The following is a 22091-nucleotide window of genomic DNA, read 5'->3' on the forward strand; positions in this document are numbered from 1 at the left end:
TGAATTTAAATGTATGCAAGCAATATATTTGTCATAATAAAACATTTGAATAGTTTTTAAAAAGTCCTTAAAATAAAAAGTCCTTAAAAAAAAAAAAAAATGTTATTAATTAATTAATATTTCTCACATAAGTTAGAAAATAACATGTTACGTTATTAATATTGTATATTGATTTCAAATTGTAATTAACATTTGAATATATAGTCCACTCTATATGGTAAAACTTTGAAAAATAAATCATTTGAATTTGAATATGATGTTGGGATGCCCATACGGGTGTGTGGAAATATATTTTAATTGTATAATTATAATAAAGTCCCCTATTGGCTTCCATAGTTTAACAAAGGTAATACCTTCAATGAATATCAGCTTTACAGTGTATCACTTTCATTCACCTTTTAGGAGTAATGGTTGTGAATCTCAAAGGTGAGTGATCAGCCTCGGTCAACACTCACCAAGCTAGTGTGTGTACATGCTTTGAATGAGAGGTTGAAATATTACCATAAGTGTTATAGTAGAGTTCTGATGCACGGCATGTTGTTTGGGTTCCCACGTTGAAATGTGTTCAGCAGCTCTGCACAACTTAATGTGTAGGCTGCCGATGCTTTTTGAAATGCAGCTATATCAACGTATGTGTGATTATTTAGGCATAAAATAATCGCACATGCGTTACGCTATGACTGTAATGTATATGGAGTGTTTTTATTTCACAACACAACAAATGCTGCATGTGTGATTGTGCTTCTGTGCACAGCAAATATTTGGTAGATGTAGAATAACACAAACAATACCAAATCATAAACCTGCCACGTCTTACATTGAGGCAAAACGCTGGTCTAAGCAGTGCTGGAATATGTACTTAAGAAAAGCAGCAATACTACATTTCAGCATACTTCTAATCATTTGAAATATACTTTGTTACAAGGTAAAGTCCTGCATTCATAATTTGACTTAGTTCAAAGTCAAACATTATTGGCATCACAATATTTACGAGTACCAAAAGTAAAATGACCAGTTAAGCGTAGTGGCCTATTTCAGATGATATCATTAGGTTAACCACAGCTGGTAATGGTAGAGTTCATTTGAATTACGTTGTATACTGCTGATGGGTATTTATCCTATGATTATATGTACATTTATATTTATTAGTGTATTTTTATGTTTTATTAGCTAATAATTTGAACCTGTAAAGTTACTTAATCTGCCATATACATTTGATGGAGTAAAAAGTCAAATGTTAGCTTTTAAAATGTAGTGAAGTAGAAGTTTAAAGTGAAAATACTCACCAAACTAAGTTGCTGTACTACTGCCAAGTACTTCATTAGAGTCCAACACTGGAACTAAGCTGCTTGCTTAGTATGTTTATGTCGTCTGTTTTTCCTCCACTTCAGCTTTAGGCAACATTCAAATATGATTCTGCTGATCTAAACTAAAATGCTGCTTCACAGGTCAGCAGGATGAGACTCTGTGCAAGAACTACATCTCTGAGATCAAGGACCTGCGGGTGCGCATCGAGGACTGCGAGACTTCCACCTTGGCTCGCATACGCAAACCTGTGGAGAAGGAACCTCTGAAGGAATGTAACCAGAAGACAACAGACCAGAAGGTACTTTAAAAAGCATTGTGGCAATATTCATTACGCTGCATTGACATATTAATTAATAAGACTAGCAGACCGTTAGGAGACTGCAAACTGGGTAATACATCTAGTGAGAATTAGGGAACATTTCTTCGTAGACATCTGTACAATCGGACTGCGCTTAAAAAGAATTGCTTTGCATATGCTTCAGTTGGTAGGTTGTATAAAGCATCCTATTATTCTCAATGCAAGAGCAATACAATCCGATTGTCTTTTTGCTACTGGTAGAGTCGCCCCCTGCTGGTCATTTGAAAGACTGCAAGTTTAAGGCAGCTCGGCATTGGTTTGACTTTTTTCTACTGCATACTATTGTCCTCTATGCAAAATGCCACATGTCCTAATTTAGAGAAAAGGTTTGACATGTCTAAATGTTGGGCATTTGTCAGGAGCACATTCCCCTATATGTCTGACCCTTATGACAATTGGTGAGCATCATGCAGTCGTTAACTTTCATAAAAGACTGATGGCCCAATATCTTCAGAGGTGAAGTCATGTAATATTCCTAGCCGTCAACTGGCCCGAGTAAAATAGATCAATTTAGAAGAGGAAACTAAAAAGGTACTTTGATAAGTATACAAAAATAATTAGGCAAAATAATAGGCCGCATTGGTTGAAAGAAGAACATATTTTCATAATCTCTTTCACAGTGTATAATTAAAGTAAGAGTGTGTAGCAAAGATCTTGAAATACAGAAGAGAATACTTGTTGCTTAAGGTATTGATTGTGTATGTAGTTCAGAGAGATTGTACAGTTGCTCAGGTACATGCTGATCTGAGAAAGTTAAAATGTTGCACCCCATCTTGCCAACACAAATAAATCCAGCACTATAATATAATATATATTATTATATACAATCTATTCCTCATAACAGGCTTTTTGTTGTCAGTTGGTGTTTAACATGTGTGAACTCTTTAGGTGTTGCTAACTCTTGTTGTCTTCTGTTGTGCAGAAATGCCAGGTGAAGCTCGAGAGCCTCAAAAAGGACCTTGTTAAGGTCTCTGTGAAGACAGAAGAGGTGCTGGCCTCCCCTCAGAAGTCTGTCTCCGCTCCCGTCCTGCGCTCAGAGCTCGACCTCACCGTGCAGAAGATGGATCACGCCCACATGCTCTCCTCCGTTTATCTGGAGAAGTGAGTCCTCGCCAGCCAGTTTCTCTTCAGAACATGTACTAGCCACTTTATTTACTCATTGTTTCTTGTCCCCAGGCTGAAGACCGTGGAAATGGTGATCCGTAACACGCAGGGTGCTGAGGGAGTGCTCAAGCAGTACGAGGACTGTCTGCGCGAGGTCCACACCGTGCCCAGCGACGCCAAGGAAGTAGAGAGTTACAGAGCAAAGCTCAAGGTAAACAGCATATTATTATGTTCCCATTGTTCTTGGTTCAGAAATACAACATCTGTCAGAGGGACATTTTTTTAAAGGGATTTTACATTTTCTAGGGCTGTACTAAATCAATTTTATTTTTTCACATTTGATATTAAGGTTTTCAAATGAAGTCATTGTAAAAAAAAAAAAGGAAACATCAATTTTGGTTTTATTGATTTTATAATAAAACATTTTTTTGAAAGGCAAAAAAACCAACTTAATTTGACTTACAGTAAGAGGACTCATTTGTAACATACAATTGTCGTGAGAATTTTGGAAATCTTTACATCATTATTTGTAATACTTTTGAGGAAGCAACACTATGCAGCCACCACCGGAATGTAATTCTACAAATAGTAAATATTAATACAATTTGTGTAGTGGGTGTAGTGTCTGCATATGTGCCGTAATACTGGGTTTAGCCATTTAAATAATGATCTATATATGTATATATGATAAGTTTATGAATGAAGTTTCCAATTATTTGGAACAGCCATTATATTTGCATACAGAAATAATCGGAAATAATTCCCATTTATCTGCTCAGTCCCAATTCACTTTTCATTTTGACTTTGTTTGCTCACTGCTAACTCGCCTTTCTTTTTATATGAAATCTGCAGAAAATGCGAGCTGAAGCTGAGGGCGAACAGCCAGTGTTTGACTCTCTGGAAGAAGAGCTGCAGAAGGCCACCACAGTGAGCGAAAAGATGTCTCGTGTGCACAGCGAGCGCGACATCGAGCTGGACCACTTCCGCCAGAACGTGTCTGGTCTTCAGGACCGCTGGAAGGCCGTGTTCACCCAGATGGAAATTCGCCACAGGGAGCTGGAGCAGCTCGGCCGCCAGCTCGGCTACTATCACGAGAGCTACGATTGGCTGATCCACTGGATCACTGACGCTAAGGAAAGGCAGGAGAACATCCAAGCTGTGTCCATCACCGACAGCAAAACTCTAAAAGAACAACTGTCACAGGAGAAGGTACATCGCTTGATATGAGTTCCTTTTTCTAAGCACTATTTATTATTTATTTTTACATGAACTAAGGACTTCAACTACTAATCAAACTTTTACTCCAAACAGAAACTGCTGGAGGAGATTGAGAACAACAAAGAAAACGTTGACGAGTGTCAGAAATATGCCAAAGCATACATCAATTCTATTAAGGTAAGCTTGGAACACACTGTTGCATTAAATGTTGTAAATACTTTAATGTGGAGCATTTGAAAAAGTCTTTGTGGAGTAACTGATCTATGGAAAATGTTTCAATAGGACTATGAACTCCAGCTGGTCGCCTACAATGCTAAAGCGGATCCCCATGCGTCTCCCTTGAAGAAAACCAAAATGGATTCTGCTTCTGACAACATCATTCAGGAGGTCGGTGTCTTTACAACCAATGTTGGATACAGCTTGGTATTTCACTCAGGTGGTAGGACGTAGCAGTGATCGCTGCTGTGAGCATGTCCTTCGACCGAGGAGATGTTGAATACATGAGCTACTTTAGGCCTATATAATGACCTGTGTGCACATTTATAAGATGGCAGAAAGAACCTCACAAACTAGTTGGATGAAATCAGAAGTTTGATTGAATGGTAAACGATAGGCTTATTTCTAAAGATCGGAAAATCAGGCAAACTAGGTGAATATTACACATAAACATTATCAATCTATTTGAGTTGGTATAAAGTATAAAAGCATACATCATTTCTGAAGTTGGTCTAACCTAAAACCGATAGTCTGCCTTGTCAGCCTGTTTGGGCTGGAAGAAACAACACTGATATAAGAATACCTCGGTCACAACATTACAGGGGCAAAGATTTAAATATGTCTTCTAAAATCACACAAAGAATCCCCTCTGTTTGAAGTTACAATCAGGCTAAAGGTCCATTTGAAGTTTAATCTTGAGTATAAGAAATGTTTAGGTTTTGCTAGCTTTTCCAAAAAGTGACGAGGGCACGCAACAATAAGCCCCCGGGTGAAACAGCCAAAGTATTTAGGTGGTAAATAATAGAGATGAAAGATGCGACATTGAATTCACTGTGACAGACATTTGCATTGATCTGAAAATGAAACATGATGTTTGTTTTCTCCCTCTATCAGTATGTAACCCTGAGGACCCGGTACAGTGAGCTGATGACGCTGACTAGTCAGTACATCAAGTTCATCACCGAAACGCAGCGCCGCCTGGAGGATGAGGAGGTGCGTGACAACTGGCTGAGGATCCCAAACAAACTAAATTCTAACATTAACCAAACAAATAATCAACCAACCGACAAACGCGATTACCCGCCGATCACCCGAACCGCCTGCATGCACGCACCGTGTGTCACGCACACACATTACACACACACACACACAAGATATTGATGTACGGGTGACAAATGGTTCCTTTGCACTGGTTACGCTTGAAACATTGGCATGCTGTAGCTGATCTATTGGCAAGAGGAGAACATCTTTTTTGGAGCATTTTATTTGCTCTCAGAAGTGATCATATCAAGACAAAGGATTAAGAGATTAGTAAAAAACTAAATAACTGCAAAAAGGTTTGAGCATGAGGTTTGAGTGTGTTTACATTAAAGTGAAAACAATATTAAAACATATTCCTTTGGGAGCTACGATGAGACCAGAATTCTCATTGACATTCTAAACCTAGACAAATAAATACAGCACACTGTGTTTGTGGTCCATACTGCATCTCCATTCATTGAGTTTGGTTACATTGTAGATTTAAAATGAGGGGTTCTTTCTTTCACTTCAAACTTTCTCTCTGGACACTTCATTTCCTGAAGTTAGAATAAAAGTGACTATATTTCAGCCTGGTTATCATGACCTTCAGCTCTCCTTTTTCCTCCAAATTAACACAAGTTTAAAGTTTTTCCTTACTTTCTAACCCTAATGTTATTGTTTGTTTTGTTGCTTCTCTTAACTGCTTGCCAGTGCTTTGCCATGATGAATGCTTAAGTTGTTTGAGCATTAAAAAGGTAAATTTTTCACAGTGTTTCTACTGTACCGTATCATCTCCATTTCTCTGTCATCTCTGTGTCTCTTTCAAACTTCATTTTGGCTTTCCTGGCGTATTGGTTATTTTTGCTTCTACTGCAAAGTTTTATAGAATAGTTTTCTTCACCTGCACTTCCTTACCTAAACTATGGAGTAAATATTCTTTTTAACACACGTTACAGTGCTTCTTTCAACTCTGGTTTCCTCTTTAAAGTGACACCTGAGCCTGTTGTCCTAACCTTTCTTTTCCATTCATTTTCATGGTAAAAGTGATTTAAAGAACCCCCAGTGCATGAGATGAGACAGAAACTAGCCTGATCTGAAATATATTATAAAATTAAGCATTTATTCGTTATTAAAAAAAGGTTTTTGACAACAACTATTTCCATAAATCTACTTTAATTAAATTAAATGAACATTTAAATTAAATATATAATTATTTGGTAGTGATCATATAATACATGTGTGTACACACGTAAAAATAACTCTATTTGAGACTCTTAATTGCTAAATATTTAAATAAATAAAACAATATTTAATTCTTTACATTAGAGGTAAATTGTAGACATAATATTTTATTTGAATAACAATGAGGCAGTTTTCTTAAGTTAGTGCTACAGCTACAGTTGCATGCCATATGATTTTCTTGCTGTGTTGTGAAGTGATATTTTGTTTCCATACATTCATTGATTCATTCTCATCATCCATCTTTTTCCCGAATTGTTTTGTTATGAATTATTTTGATCGCATCGTGAATTTAACATTACTTTGATGAATGTGCATCTAATTTGACTCTTGATTGATCTTTGACTTGATGTTTGAGCTAACATTAACATTAACATTGCCAGGGTAAACAGTACATTAAGTTGCTCATATTCCAGTGTGATTAGGCTGTGATTACTGTAGTAATCACAATTTGAATCCACACTGTTTTGAGCTAGTTAATGTAAAGTGCTACCTTATAACATGTCATGCTTGATTGTAATCCTTTCTTTACCATTTGCTTCCACTAATGCAGAAAGCTGCAAAGATACTCAAAGCGGAAGAGCAGAAAAAAATGGCCGATCTGCAGGCCGAGTTAGACAAACAGAAGAAGTTAGCCGAAGCTCACGCAAAGGCCATTGCCAAAGCTGAGAAAGAAGCTGATGAGCTGAAGTACCAGATGAAGCAAGAGGTTAGCAAGAGAGAGGTTGCTGCCTTAGATGCAGAAAACCAAAAGAAAAACATTGAGCTGGAACTTCATGAGCTCAAAAATCTCTCAGAGCAGCAGATCAACGACAAAAGTCAACTTGTGGATGATGCTCTTCAAAGCAGGACCAAGATCGAGGAGGAAATCTACATTATCAGGATCCAACTGGAGACAACATTAAATCAAAAGTCTACTGCGGAAACTGAGCTCAAGCAGCTTCGTGAAAAAGCAGCCGAAGCTGAGAGACTCAGAAAGCTTGCTCAGGAAGAAGCTGAAAAGCTCCACAAACAAGTCATTGAAGAGACCCAGAAAAAGCGCACAGCAGAGGAAGAACTCAAACGCAAATCTGAAGCAGAGAAAGAAGCTGCTAAGCAAAAGCAAAAAGCTCTGGAAGACCTTGAAAACCTCAAGATGCAGGCGGAAGAGGCTGAAAGGAAAGTGAAGCAAGCCCAGATTGAAAAGGAGAAACAAATCCAGATTGCTCACGTGGCAGCCGAGAAGAGCGCCACAGCAGAACTCCAGAGCACGCAAAGATCCTTTGTCGAAAAGACCTCGAAGCTGGAAGAATCGCTCAAACAAGAGCATGGCACTGTCCTGCAGCTGCAACAAGAAGCGGCACATCTCAAGAAACAACAGGAAGATGCGTTAAAAGCCAGAGAAGAGGCAGAAAAAGAGCTTGATAAATGGAGACAAAAAGCTAACGAGGCCCTCCGTCTAAGGCTGCAGGCTGAGGAAGAGGCTCACAAAAAGAGCCTCGCTCAGGAAGAGGCTGAGAAACAAAAGGAGGAGGCTGAACGTGAGGCAAAAAAGAGAGCCAAAGCTGAAGAGTCTGCGCTTAAGCAAAAAGAGATGGCAGAGAAAGAACTTGAGAGGCAGAGGAAGGTTGCTGACAGCACAGCTCAGCAGAAACTCACTGCCGAACAGGAACTGATTCGCCTTAGGGCCGAATTTGACAACGCGGAACAGCAGAGATCGCTCCTTGAAGATGAACTTTACCGCCTGAAGAATGAAGTCATTGCAGCGCAACAGCAAAGAAAACAGCTGGAGGATGAACTTGCCAAAATGAGGAGCGAAATGGAAATTCTCATTCAGCTAAAGTCCAAGGCCGAAAAAGAGACCATGTCCAACACGGAGAAGAGCAAGATGCTCCTTGATGCTGAAGCCTCCAAGATGAGGGACGTGGCTGAGGAAGCAGGCAAGCTAAGAGCCATCGCAGAGGAAGCCAAGTATCAGAGGCAAATTGCTGAGGAAGAGGCAGCCCGTCAGAGAGCAGAGGCTGAGAGGATTCTCAAAGAGAAACTGGCTGCGATCAGCGAGGCCACTCGTTTAAAGACAGAAGCTGAAATTGCCTTGAAAGAAAAAGAGGCAGAAAATGAGAGACTCCGGCGGGCAGCTGAAGATGAGGCTTACCAGAGGAAAGCTCTTGAAGACGAGGCCAACCAGCACAAGAAAGAGATCGAGGAAAAGATCGTCCAACTCAAAAAATCATCTCAGGCTGAAATGGAAAGGCAAAAGGCAATGGTGGATGACACACTGAAACAGAGACGCGTTGTCGAAGAAGAAATCCGAATTCTCAAGCTCAACTTTGAGAAGGCTTCGTCTGGAAAACTTGATCTGGAACTAGAACTCAATAAACTGAAGAACATTGCAGAGGAAACTCAACAAAGCAAACTAAGAGCAGAGGAGGAGGCAGAGAAACAAAGGAAGCTTGCCATGGAGGAGGAGAGGAGGCGGAGGGAAGCGGAGGAAACGGTTAAGAAGATCACTGCCGCAGAGAAAGAGGCTGGCCGACAACGCAAAATCGCCCAAGATGAGCTTGATCGTCTGAAGAAGAAGGCCGAAGAAGCCAGAAAGCAGAAAGACGAGGCCGACTCTGAAGCTGAAAAACAGATTGTTGCTGCCTCACAAGCAGCACTGAAATGCAGTACAGCTGAACAACAAGTCCAAAGTGTCCTTGCCCAACAGAAGGAGGATAGCATGATGCATAAGAAGCTCCAGCAAGAGTACGAAAAAGCCAAGAAACTTGCCAAAGAGGCAAAGGCTGCTAAGGAGAAGGCAGAAAAGGAGGCAGTCCTCCTCCGCAAACAAGCAGAGGAAGCAGAATCTCAGAAGGCAGCTGCTGAGAAAGAAGCTGCAATCCAAGCCAAAGCTCAAGAGGATGCAGAGAGGTTAAGAAAAGAGGCTGAATTTGAAGCTGCAAAACGCGCACAAGCTGAAAATGCAGCACTCGAGCAGAAGAAGAAAGCCGATGCCGAAATGGCAAAGCACAAAAAACTTGCAGAGCAAACACTGAAACAGAAGTTCCAAGTGGAGCAAGAGCTCACAAAGGTTAAACTCAAGCTGGACGATACTGACAAACAGAAAGATCTCCTGGATGACGAGCTGCAGCGTTTGAAGGATGAGGTCGATGATGCAGTCAAACAAAGGGGCCAGGTCGAGGAGGAGCTGTTCAAAGTCAAGGTTCAGATGGAGGAGCTACTCAAAGTGAAACTCAAGATAGAGAAGGAAAATCAACTCCTCATCAAGAAAGACAAAGATAAGGCACAGCAATTACTTGCAGAGGAGGCTGAAAATATGAAAAGGCTCGCAAAGGATGCTGCTATACTAAGCTTAGAATCCCAAGAGGCTTCTCGCTTGAGACAGATTGCAGAGGAGGACCTTGTTCAGCAACGAGCTCTTGCAGAGAAAATGCTCAAAGAGAAAATGCAGGCCATACAGGAGGCCTCTAGACTTAAAGCTGAGGCCGAGCTGCTCCAAAGACAAAAGGACTTGGCTCAGGAGCAGGCACAAAGGCTGCTGGAGGATAAGGAACTCATGCAAAAGCGCCTGGATGAGGAAACAGAGGAATACCAGAAGTCCCTTGAGGCAGAGAGGAAGCGGCAACTGGAGATCGTAGCGGAGGCCGAAAAACTCAAACTTCAGGTTTCTCAGCTCAGCGTAGCTCAGGCCAAAGCTGAGGAGGAGGCTAAGAAATTCAAGAAACAAGCTGATAACATTGCTGCCCGTCTTCTTGAGACTGAGATTGCCACCAAAGACAAAATTACCGTAGTGCAACAACTGGAAGTCGAGAGACGTAATACCAGCAAAGAGGCTGACGATTTACGTAACGCAATCGCAAACCTAGAGACGGAGAAGGCTAGACTGAAAAAGGACGCAGAAGAACTTCAAAATAAGTCTAAAGAGGTATTGTGTCAAAAATGGCATAACAGAGCAGCTTATGTCATTGTTAACTCTTAAAACTAACAAACTTCTTTCTTCAAATTTCCTCTATACCTTTCTCCGATCATACTAATCATGAAACCTTTGATTATAAATATGATTTTCACTTTTTTACAGTGCACTGTGCTCATGCAAATCACATCCTGAATGTCCCCTCATATCCCGGCATGTTTCCTCATTTTGAGACATGTTCCATATTATTACTTTCAGTTTTGAAAACCAGTTGCAAACCCAATTCCAAAATAAATGAGAACATTTGAAGTCAGACTGAAAAGACTAAAATGATGATATTCCGTTAACAATTTAGTAAAGAAATTCAACCGAAGCTTGATTGATTTTAAAGCTAGCATTGCATTGAAAGACACACCCACATATGTACTAGAACTAATTGAATTAAAACCCAAACACACCCATTAGAAGTGTTCACCTACAGTAAATGTATTAAATTATAAAACGCATACAATCAATCAAATAAAATACATTCCAAAGGTTGAGATCCAGCCAAACAGAAAATCAAGATATACAGCGATGTATTGTTACCAAAATTAAACAACATATCTTTATATCGTTATTTGTCAGTTCACAGAAGTTTTCCTTTTTTTATATTTTAATACTACAACTATAGAATTATTGGAATCTAGTCCATCATATTTCAGTTTGAAAGTGGCCATGTGGACAAAACACAAGCAAATTAGACAAACATATTCACTCTTTTGCCAACACATACACAGCATTTGGAAAAAAAACAGTCCACATATAGAAAAAATCAATGATAGAAATACCCTGCAAGCGGTCAACAACACAACAGTAGCTCTTTCAAGATGACACAAAAAATTGCACGGGACACACTTGTTGTTGCGATAGGTTATTTTATGTTATTCCAATTTGTGATTGCTTGAGTTAGATATCACTGCTAACATAGTTCTAGACCTTCATTTATTATTAGCCTTCCTATTCAAATAAATGGACGAAAAAATGTATCCTTTGCAAAACAGGTTGGTACGTAGTGATAATCACCAAGTAAAATTCAAAGACAAGAATACATCACAAATTGTTTAAATAATAGTTTCAACCAAATCAAAAATAAGTTGCATTTTATTTTTGATATGCACTGCATTTAGGTGTTTCAGTCAGTGTGACCTACTTGATAAGCAAAGCCACCAACACACAAATAGTGGAATCATATTTTGAACTCCTATTTTCTTCAAGTAGTAGCAAATTAACTGGATCATGGTTTTATCATTTTCAAATGGTGTCCATGCAGACTTTTTAATATATATTATTATAAGCTGGCCATTCAATCCAAAGGCTCTTAAAAAATAGATTGTGACCCTTTATTTTTGGTTTGTTAGTTAGAAAAAGTCATTCTCATAGATGTATTTACATTAAAAAACAATTGCACATTTAACATCCCTTAGGAATTATTTGGATGTCAATATGCATAAGCAGAGTGCATTGTACAATGGTATCCATTACAAATTACCTACACAAAATAAAAAAATGCAAGTAAAGAATATTTCAGAATATTTGTCTCACCTATATACCTGTTGTAACTTGTGTTTTCTACTTTTTATTTGATCAGATGGCTGATGCACAGATGAAACAAATCGAACACGAGAAGACAATGCTCCAGCAGACGTTCCTGACAGAAAAGGAGATGCTTTTGAAGAAAGAGAGGCTTATTGAAGATGAGAAAAAGAGGCTGGAGAGCCAGTATGAAGAAGAAGCCAAAAAGGCCAAAGCTCTTAAAGATGAACAGGAACGCCAGAGGAAACTGATGGAGGAGGAGAAGAAGAAGCTCCATGCTACCATGGATGAGGCCCTCAGTAAACAAAAAGAGGCTGAAAGAGAAATGCTCAACAAGCAAAAAGAAATGCAGGAACTGGAGAAGAAGAGACTAGAGCAGGAAAAAGTTCTTGCAGAAGAGAACAAGAAATTGCGCGACCAGCTGCAGCAGCTTGAGGAAGCACAGAAAGACAAAAACACTCAAGTCATCAGTGCAACAACAGTTGAGACAACGAATAATGTTTACAATGGTCAAAATGTAGGTGATTTAGTAGACAGTGTGGAGAAGAAACCAGATCCTCTGTCTTTTGACGGCATCCGTGATAAGGTACCTGCAAGCCGACTTCATGATGTCGGCCTTTTATCCAAGAAGGAGTTTGACAAGCTCAAAAAAGGCAAAGCCACTGTGCAACAGCTTGGTGAGACTCAAAAACTCAAACTAATTCTTAAAGGAAAGGACTGCATTGCTGGAGTTCTGACACCATCTAAACAAAAAATGTCCATCTATCAAGCATCACAAGAGAAGAAGATTACTCCAGGCACAGCGATGATCCTTCTTGAAGCCCAAGCAGCCACAGGCTACATGTTAGACCCTATTAAGAACAAGAAACTTTCTGTCAATGAGGCTGTCAAGGAAGGGTTGATTGGCCCTGAACTGCACAACAAAATGCTTTCTGCTGAAAGGGCAGTTGTTGGCTACAAAGATCCATACACCGGTGGTAAGATCTCTGTCTTTGAAGCTATGAAGAAGGGTTTGCTGGAACATGATCATGCCATCAGGGTCCTTGAGGCTCAGCTTGCAACCGGTGGCATCGTCGACCCTATAAATAGTCACCGTGTACCCAATCAAACAGCCTACACACAGGGACAATATGATGATGAAATGAACAAGATTATGGTAAATCCTTCAGATGACACAAAGGGATACTTTGACCCCAGCACTCAGGAACCCTTGACATATTCTGAGCTGATGACGAGATGCACGACTGACCCTGACACCGGTGTGCTACTCCTGCCAATCACAGACAAAGCTGCTCAATGCTCGAGTATATACACAGAGGAGGAGACCAAGGATATGTTCAGCAAAACAACTGTGTCCATGCCATTTGGTCGATTCAAGGGGAAGACTATCACCATTTGGGAAATTATCAATTCTGAATACTTCACTGAGGATCAGAGGAAGGACCTTCTCCGTCAGTACAAGACAGGCAAAATCACAATCGAAAAAATTATAAAGATTGTGATTACTGTGGCAGAGGAAAAAGAGAAGAAGAATGAGATTAACTTTGATGGTCTGAGAGCACCTGTTCCTGCAACTGATCTCCTGGAATCCAAAATCATTGATAAAGACCTCTACAACAAGTTGCACAAGGGCAATAAAACAGTCAAAGAGGTGTCGGAAATGGAGCCCGTCCATAAAGCACTGAAGGGTACAAACTGCATTGCAGGTGTAGTTATTGACTCATCAAAGGAGACAATGTCCTTCTATCAAGCTATGAAGAAAGACATGATGAGGGCAGGGCCTGCCTTGATAATGCTTGAAGCCCAAGCGGGAACAGGCTATGTAGTTGACCCTGTGAATAATCAGAAGTACACTGTGGATGAAGCTGTCAAAGCTGGTGTTGTTGGTCCGGAGCTGCACGAAAAACTTCTGTCTGCTGAGCGTGCTGTTACAGGTTACAAAGATCCTTATACTGGCAAGACTATATCTTTGTTCCAGGCAATGAAAAAAGATCTAATTCCTAAAGAACAAGGAATCCGACTGCTCGATGCCCAGATGACCACCGGTGGCATAATTGATCCAGTAAAGAGCCATCACATTCCTCATGATGTAGCCTGCAAGAGAAATTATTTTGATGATGAAATGAAACAGATTCTTAACAGCCCTACTGATGAAACAAAGTGCTTCTTTGACCCCAACCAAAAAGAAAATGTCACATACTCACAGCTCTTCAAGAGATGTGTCACTGACAAGAAAACTGGTTTCCAGCTTCTGCCTCTTTCTGACGAAGCAATCAATGCAAAGGATGAGTCGACATGCACTGATGCCCAGACAAAGGAGGCTATGACTCAGGCAACTGTGGAGCTTGACTCTGGACCATTTAAGGGCAGGAGGATGACCATTTGGGAAATCATCCACTCTGAATATCTCACAGAGGAACAAAGGTTTGACCTGCTCAGACAATTTAGGTCAGGAAAGCTTACAATCGAGAAGATATTCAAGATTGTCATTACAATCGTAGACGAGAGAGAGTCCAAGAAACAAGAACAGTCCAGCTTCAAGGGACTCAGAGCTCCAGTCCAAGCTAGCTCTCTGTATGATTCTAAAATCATTGACAAAGCAACCTTTGACCTCCTTCAACAAGGCAAAACCACACCTAAACAAGTCAGTGAAAATCCCAATGTCAATAAATACCTCCAGGGCTCTGATAGCATCGCTGGAATCTACCTTGAGCCAACCAAGGAGAAAATAAGCATTTATCAGGCTATGAAGAAAAAGCTACTCAGACAAAACACAGGTATTTCTCTTCTTGAGGCCCAGGCTGCCACTGGATTCCTTGTAGATCCCGTAAGGAATCAGTTCCTGACTGTAGATGAGGCAGTAAAGTCTGGTCTCGTTGGTCCAGAGTTGCATGAAAAACTTCTCTCTGCAGAAAAGGCTGTTACTGGCTATAAAGATCCATACACAGGCAACAAAATCTCACTCTTTGAAGCGTTGCAAAAAGGTCTCATCCCGAAAGAGCATTCCATGCCACTGATAGAGGCACAGATGGTTAGTGGAGGAATCATTGACCCTGTAAACAGCCACCGTGTCCCAACTGATGTTGCATATCAGAAGAACATTTTCAGCAAAGAAATTGAAAAGACTTTATCTGAACCTTCTGAAGAAAACAAGGCTTTCACAGACCCAGAAACCAATGAGAATGCCACCTACAGACAGCTTAAAGAGAAGTGCCACAAAGATCCAGAGACAGGCCTTAACATCCTACCACTCTCCAAGCCTCAGTCTCCTACTGTTGTTGAGAAGACATACCTCTACACAGAGGAACAAACACAGAGTGACCTGACCACCGCACAGATTGACATTCCAATTGAGGGCCTTGCTGATAAACCAATGAACCTCTGGGAAATCTTGAACTCAAATCTGCTTCCAGAGGAGGAAAAGCAGAAGCTCATGGATAAATATCGCTCTGGTGAAATCACTAAAGAGCGGATGATCATCATTATCATTGAAATCATGGAGCAGAGAGAGATCATCATACATGATAGTCCACTGTCTTGTAAGACAATAAGGCGAAGAATAACAATGGAAGAGCTCTACAATGCCCGCATCATTGACTTGGAGACATACAACCTACTGAAACAGGGCAAGAGGGACATCCATGACATAATGGAGTTGACACATGTCAAACAGTATCTGTATGGCACCGGCTGTGTTGCTGGTGTCACAACAGAATCAAGCTCCAAGATAAGTGTGTACCAAGCAATGAAGAGAGAATTCCTTGAACCAGAACTAGCCGTCAGCCTCCTAGAAGCACAAGCTGCAACAGGATTCATTGTCGATCCAGTTAATAATGAAACACTTACAGTGGATGAAGCTGTTCGCAAGGGTGTTGTTGGCCCTGAATTACATGATAAACTTTTGTCGGCTGAGAGAGCAGTCACAGGATACAAAGATCCGTACAGTGGGAAAATCATTTCTCTTTTCCAGGCCATGAAAAAGGATCTTGTTCCAGAGGATTATGCTATGAAAATGCTCGAGGCACAAACTGCCACTGGTGGTATTATTGATCCTGAATTCCAGTTCCACCTGCCAGCAGACATTGCCATGCAAAGGGGTTATATCAACAAAGAAACCAACGAGAGACTGACTGACAGTGTTAAAGGATTTGTTGACCCTGTCACTGAGGAGAAATTGTCATATGCTCAGCTGCTCAAGAGATGCAAGTTGGATGGTGGGTTGCGCCTACTTTCTCTGGGAGACAAGAGGCTGATGATGAGTGGTATAAGAGAACAGATTACAATTGAGGAGCTGATCCGCTCTGAAATAATTGACCAGGAGACAGTCACTGCACTGAATGAAGGTCGTATTACAATAGAAGAAGTTAGCTCAAGACTATCGAGGTACCTTGTGGGCACAAGCTGTATTGCGGGTGTATTGTTGGAGTCCTCAAAGGAACGTCTATCAGTTTACCAGGCCATGAAGAAGAACCTGATTAGGCCAGGCACAGCATTTGAACTCCTTGAGGCACAGGCAGCCACAGGATATGTCATTGACCCAATCAAAAACCTCAAACTGACTGTCCTTGAAGCAGTGCGGATGGGGATTGTAGGACCTGAATTCAAAGACAAACTCCTCTCTGCTGAACGTGCAGTGACAGGATATAGAGATCCTTATTCGGGTAAGACAATCTCCCTGTTCCAGGCCATGCAAAAGGGGCTCATTTTGCAAGATCACGGTATCCGTCTACTGGAAGCCCAGATTGCCACTGGTGGAATAATTGACCCAGAGAAAAGTCACCGTCTGCCAGTTGAGGTGGCTTACAAACGTGGTTTCTTCGATGAGGAAATGAATGAGATCTTGACAGATCCATCTGATGACACTAAAGGTTTCTTTGATCCTAACACTGAGGAAAATCTAACCTACCTCCAGCTCATGGAGAGGTGCGTCACTGATCCCCACACTGGCCTGTTGCTTCTGCAATTAAAAGAAAAGAAGCGGGAAAGTAAGGCCTCTTCCAAATCTTCAGTTCGTAAGCGCAGAGTTGTCATTGTAGACCCTGAAACAGGCAAAGAAATGACTGTGTATGAGGCCTACAGGAAGGGACTCATTGACCACCAAACCTACCTGGAGCTTGCTGAGCAGGAGTGTGAATGGGAAGAGCTCACATTGACCGCCTCTGATGGTACTGTCAAATCCATTATCATTGACAGGAGGTCGGGGAGACAGTATGATGTTGAGGAGGCTCTTTCACGTGGCCTCATTGACAAGAATGCCCTTGAAACATACCGTTCTGGAAACCTGTCCATTACAGAATTTGCTGAAATGCTTTCTGGAAACATTGGAGGCACTCGTTCACGCTCATCTTCCTTTGGTTCCACCGCTGGATCCACCTACTCCTCTCCCATGAGCCCCATACCCTCAATTAAAACACCTGCAATCATATGGAATGACCCAGCAGAGGAGACTGGTCCCGTAGCTGGCATATTGGACATAGACACACTGGAGAAGGTGTCTATCACTGAGGCCATACACAGAAGCCTGGTAGACAACATTTCTGGCCAAAGATTGTTGGAGGCCCAAGCATGCACAGGAGGAATAATTGATCCAACAACTGGAGAGAGATTATCAGTCACCGATGCTGAAGAAAAAGGCCTTGTGGATAAAATCATGGTTGATCGCCTCAATCTGGCTCAAAAAGCATTCAATGGATTTGAAGACCCCAGAACTAAAGTAAAGATGTCTGCCTCCCAGGCTCTGAAGAAAGGCTGGTTGTATTATGAGGCTGGCCAGCGCTTCCTCGAAGTCCAATATCTTACTGGTGGACTTATTGAGCCTGATGTCGAGGGCAGAGTATCACTAGATGAATCACTCAAGAAGGGCTCAATCGATGCCCGCACTGCCCAGAAACTGAGAGATGTGGGTACCTATTCTAAATATCTAACATGTCCAAAAACCAAACTGAAAATATCCTTCAAAGATGCAATGGACAAGAGTATGGTTGAGGAAGGAACTAGCCTAAGACTTCTGGAGGCCTCCTCACAATCCAGCAAAGGCCTCTACAGTCCCTACAATGCCAGTGGCCCTGGATCTGCTTATGGCTCCCGAACTGGCTCAAGGACCGGATCACGAACAGGCTCCAGGAGGGGAAGCATCGATGCTGGCACTGGCCTCAGCCTGAACTTCTCATCTTCTTCCTTCTCATCCTCCTCAACTGGCTACAGCCGCAGATTCTGATTATCTAGTTCTGTTCCTAACAATATCCCAAGATCCACCCGTACTTATGCACTTTACAGTTGCATTTAAAGAGGAAAACATAGTCACAGTAACAAAGAAAAAATATAGTTTATTTATTCTGCCCAACATGTGGTCACAACAAGAATTTCCAAGGCTATTAATTTTTTCGTATACCACAGATACCTAAACATGTGCCTCATATATTGAGAAATTATTAGATATAAATATTATTTTTCTCTAGTACCAATTACCAAGTCAGTTTATATTTTTTAGGTTTCAGGTTTTTAAGTGACCTTATAGTTTTCATTTTTACACACTTTTACAAAAAGTTGTGTACTAGTGCTTTCTGAAACTATTATATACTTTATGTATGTCAAAGAGATATTCTTCCAGTTTTACTTTGACAATCAAGGATATGTCCATTTTGTATCTTTTTCGGCAGTCCTACTTAATGACATACTGCTTGTCAACTTAGTTCTAATGTTTTAAACAGATTCTAAGAAATCATAGATGCCTGCACATTTCTGAATGTTTGTATGGTTATGGTTTTATGTTTAATGTCACCTGGGTAGTGTAAGAATATACCCAGTAAGAATACACCTGTTATGTTAGACAATACAAAATAAGACACAACACTAAATAAACCCTAATTCCAGAATTAGACAAATTGCAGACCATTCAGAAAAAGTTTCACAATTATTTTGTAATTATGCTCTTATATTTTGTAGAATTGTGTAACCTTGGGGTTCATTACACCATTGTTTTAAACACTCCAAGTTTTAGATTCTTTATATGTACCATCAGTCAAGTGTTCCTGGTTAATCCCGAGATGATGTCAGAGTTGATCCTGCTCTGCCACACAGACCTGCATCCTGTTATTTTTTGTCCTTGTAAGTTGATTTTGTTTTTCCTTTTTGTTGGTGTTGTTTGTTCGATTACATTTCAGAGCCTAGATTATCCCATTCATTGGTGCTATTTTACCCACCCTTCATGCTATATTTTCATATAATTAGTGAACTATTTTGTGTGAAAAATGTGATTACTTCTGACTGATGTTTTGTTTTCATTTTGTTTTCGACAGCTGCCTCAGTCCCTCAGAATCTATCGTACGAGCACAGATACTCATTTGGCCGAAGCATCCAATCCCATCAACTTGGATGGATTTGTGAGTCCACGTCCTCACGCAGTCACACAGGTACAACATTTTGTTTTAATATCATCTCATTTGCAAAAGATGTTGCTGCATTCAATCAAAATGTGTTTTGCAAATGTATTTAAGTTATATTGTTTTCTCGCTGCATGATACGGTTTATTTTATATCATAGTTTTTTTTTCTTTTAAATTCTAGATCTGCCATTGAGTATGTCCATTCTTCTCTATTGCACATCACATTTGAAGAAAGCTGAGGCAACCTGACACCATCTTGGGATAACTTTCTTGGAACACCTTCATTTTTCATATATTTATTACTTGATTACTAATAGTTATATATGTGTTGTCATATCCTGATGTTTTAGAGAACACTCCCAAATCATAAACACATCTGCATGTTTATTATTTTACTTTCATTTGAATTTTATTTCTTCTTGGTATATTTTTGTATTATCTCTCTGTAAATTCAACCCTACCAAAGTGCTACAAGGATATATTTGGAGAATTGACATGGTTGATACAGCATCACATTGCATGAATGAATGTATTCAATTAAATGTTCTTATTTCAGTTGACATTCTGCCTTAGATGTCCTTTGCAAACTAAACAAAGGGCTTAAAGCTTAATTTTGCCAAGTTACTTTTCTGCATTTCTGTTATGTATCTCTGAAATGTTTTACCTTTGTAAATCTTTACATTTTGTTTTCAAAACGTTTTTTGATATATCTTGAATTTGCCTTGCATGTTTTAATAACCTCACAAAGGATTTTTGGCAAAGAAATGTTGATGTAAAATAACGAGAACTGCAGATGTAACTGACTGAGCAGTATATCGCTTTAACAATTGAACTGGTTTGTTTATGCTTATGGGGTATATTTTGCTTTGAATGATGTGGTGAGTGGATTCTGTTGTAAGTTCTGAACATTAACACTATGTTGTAAATAAATATGCTCTAAAGAGACCATCTTGTCATTCATGCACCAATACCCATGCATCTGAAGCCATTTGTATTAAGAGCAGAATATAATTTGTGGTGCTGCTGGCTGAAGTAACATATTGACAATAATTGTTATCAGAAAATGAAATATTGATCTCATGTTAGTACCGTCTCTCTTCACCTTCCTAAACTTTTGAGCGCAAATATATTTTAAAAAGATGCAAAAATGTGTTAATGATCAATTTCACTAAACTTACTACAAAAAAAACATCACGATAGAATCTTTATTGAGAACTATTTTGACAGCCCTTAATGCTAAAGTAGAAAACTACAATGAGAAAATGCACATAATATCTGGTTTATCCCTCCATGTTAAAACACAACATATGACAGCTTTTTTACCAAAAGGATGTATGTATTACAAGGGTGAAAATGCAATAATATTGTTCAGTATTTATCTTCCATACCACTGAACAGAAAGTCAATGTAATTTGATCAAAATCCTACAAAGGTGCTGTTGTATTGATCTCTCTGTTGTTAAAATAATTCCAAGTCAACCTAGTGGCTTAGTATGCATTTTGTATCTGGAGAAAGCAGTAGTTAGCCACAAGAGGCCGGTGTTAGCCTACAATCATCCCCAAGAAAGAGAGCGAATCAGGTTAAGCATTGACTTATTAGTCCAAGACCTGATCTACAACAGATAATGTAATGATCCCCCGAGTTCCATGTCTGCTATAATGATTTGACATATCAATGATGGCCTGACCTACATAATACCGGTTTTAGCTGCCCATAAAATAAAAATATTCCCTGGAAAAAGATTCTGTTTAGGATTTAAAATATCCTGAATCACCATTTAACCATTTTGAATTCACCTCTCCATTGGACATTACTGGTATGCATGTGGATATACATCCCCATTCCTTCACACCAGATGTGTACATATGTTGCTCTATGTGCCTCATTAGCTGCTGGATTTGATGGAGGACCCTGCCAACAGAAGAAACGGTGTATTGACCTCCCAGAATTCTTCACTCAGCTCCCTTGACTACTCCGATCTGACCCTTTCCCTCCCGGCTCTCCCCACATCAGACGCTGGAGACAGGGAGGTACAAATGCAGAAAATAATGTTCAAACACCTGTGTCATCAGTCCAATGCTGTAAAAGTGATCACAACTTAAGATCGGAACGATTATTGTGTTGTTTTGTTTTTCCAATGATCTTTTGCAGGATAAAGGAAGTGCTTTATTTGAATCATCATCGCCTACCTCACAGGATCAGAGATATGGGTATACAAATGTCCTTTATTCTTCGAAAACCAACCTGTGCCTTTGATTATCTGACACATTCAAGGATCCGTAGAAGTAAATCAGTACAAGTAAATACCCAACTCGTTGAGAAATGTTTAATGAGTTTCAGATTGTGTCCAATATAAGAACTTATGCTAGTTCCTTTGAAATTGAACTTTATTTGGATCAAATGCTGTGATCCAAATAAGAACCAGCTTGATTTGAAGTGGCTACCAACAGTCAGGTTCAAAAGAAAACAAATGGCCTGTGTCGACAGTTGTTCAATTGTATCAGCTATGTAGACCGGTGTGTCTGCCAACGGCACAAAGGCAGAGCTTTTAATTGTGAAGTGAGGAAACATAATGAAACGGGAAAAATTAGGTTCTAGTCCAACAGACAGAAAGAGCGCATATGCCTCCCTAATGAGATATGTTTTTCTAAACCTGGGTTGTATTATCTTTTGTTAAGAATAATAAATGTGTAAGGCCTTGTAGCTCTTTCTGCTTCAGTCCAGGTCACAATTGAGCTTTTTGTGGTATACGTTCCCAATGTGCGGCCTTCTGC

General features: G+C 40.1%; 2 protein-coding genes across 22 annotated transcripts in view; both read left to right on the top strand.

The window, feature by feature from the left end:
- LOC117554912 (plectin-like) overlaps positions 1–20262 on the top strand; it is a 157439-nt gene extending 137177 nt beyond the window's left edge. For 20 of the 21 annotated variants that reach the window (XM_034229554.1, XM_034229615.1, XM_034229590.1 and 17 more), the window contains 11 exons: positions 1449–1606; positions 2589–2767; positions 2843–2981; positions 3623–3979; positions 4082–4165; positions 4271–4375; positions 5099–5197; positions 7017–10370; positions 11989–19040; positions 19232–19345; positions 19499–20262. In XM_034229554.1, coding sequence (XP_034085445.1) covers positions 1449–1606; positions 2589–2767; positions 2843–2981; positions 3623–3979; positions 4082–4165; positions 4271–4375; positions 5099–5197; positions 7017–10370; positions 11989–18150 — 10637 coding nt within the window. In that variant the 3' untranslated portion in view covers positions 18151–19040; positions 19232–19345; positions 19499–20262. The remainder of the gene's footprint in view (positions 1–1448; positions 1607–2588; positions 2768–2842; positions 2982–3622; positions 3980–4081; positions 4166–4270; positions 4376–5098; positions 5198–7016; positions 10371–11988; positions 19041–19231; positions 19346–19498) is intronic. The other variant, XM_034229565.1, reaches the window with a different exon arrangement.
- Positions 20263–21203: 941 nt separating this feature from the next.
- The window catches only part of macf1b (microtubule actin crosslinking factor 1b), a 37890-nt gene continuing 37002 nt past the window's right edge, over positions 21204–22091 (top strand). The window contains exons 1-2 of the mRNA XM_034229695.1: positions 21204–21347; positions 21469–21527. Of these exons, the coding sequence (XP_034085586.1) occupies positions 21219–21347; positions 21469–21527 (188 nt within the window). The 5' untranslated portion in view covers positions 21204–21218. The remainder of the gene's footprint in view (positions 21348–21468; positions 21528–22091) is intronic.

Source organism: Gymnodraco acuticeps, unplaced genomic scaffold (assembly GCF_902827175.1).
Source record: "Gymnodraco acuticeps unplaced genomic scaffold, fGymAcu1.1, whole genome shotgun sequence".
NCBI classification, from domain to species: domain Eukaryota; kingdom Metazoa; phylum Chordata; class Actinopteri; order Perciformes; family Bathydraconidae; genus Gymnodraco; species Gymnodraco acuticeps.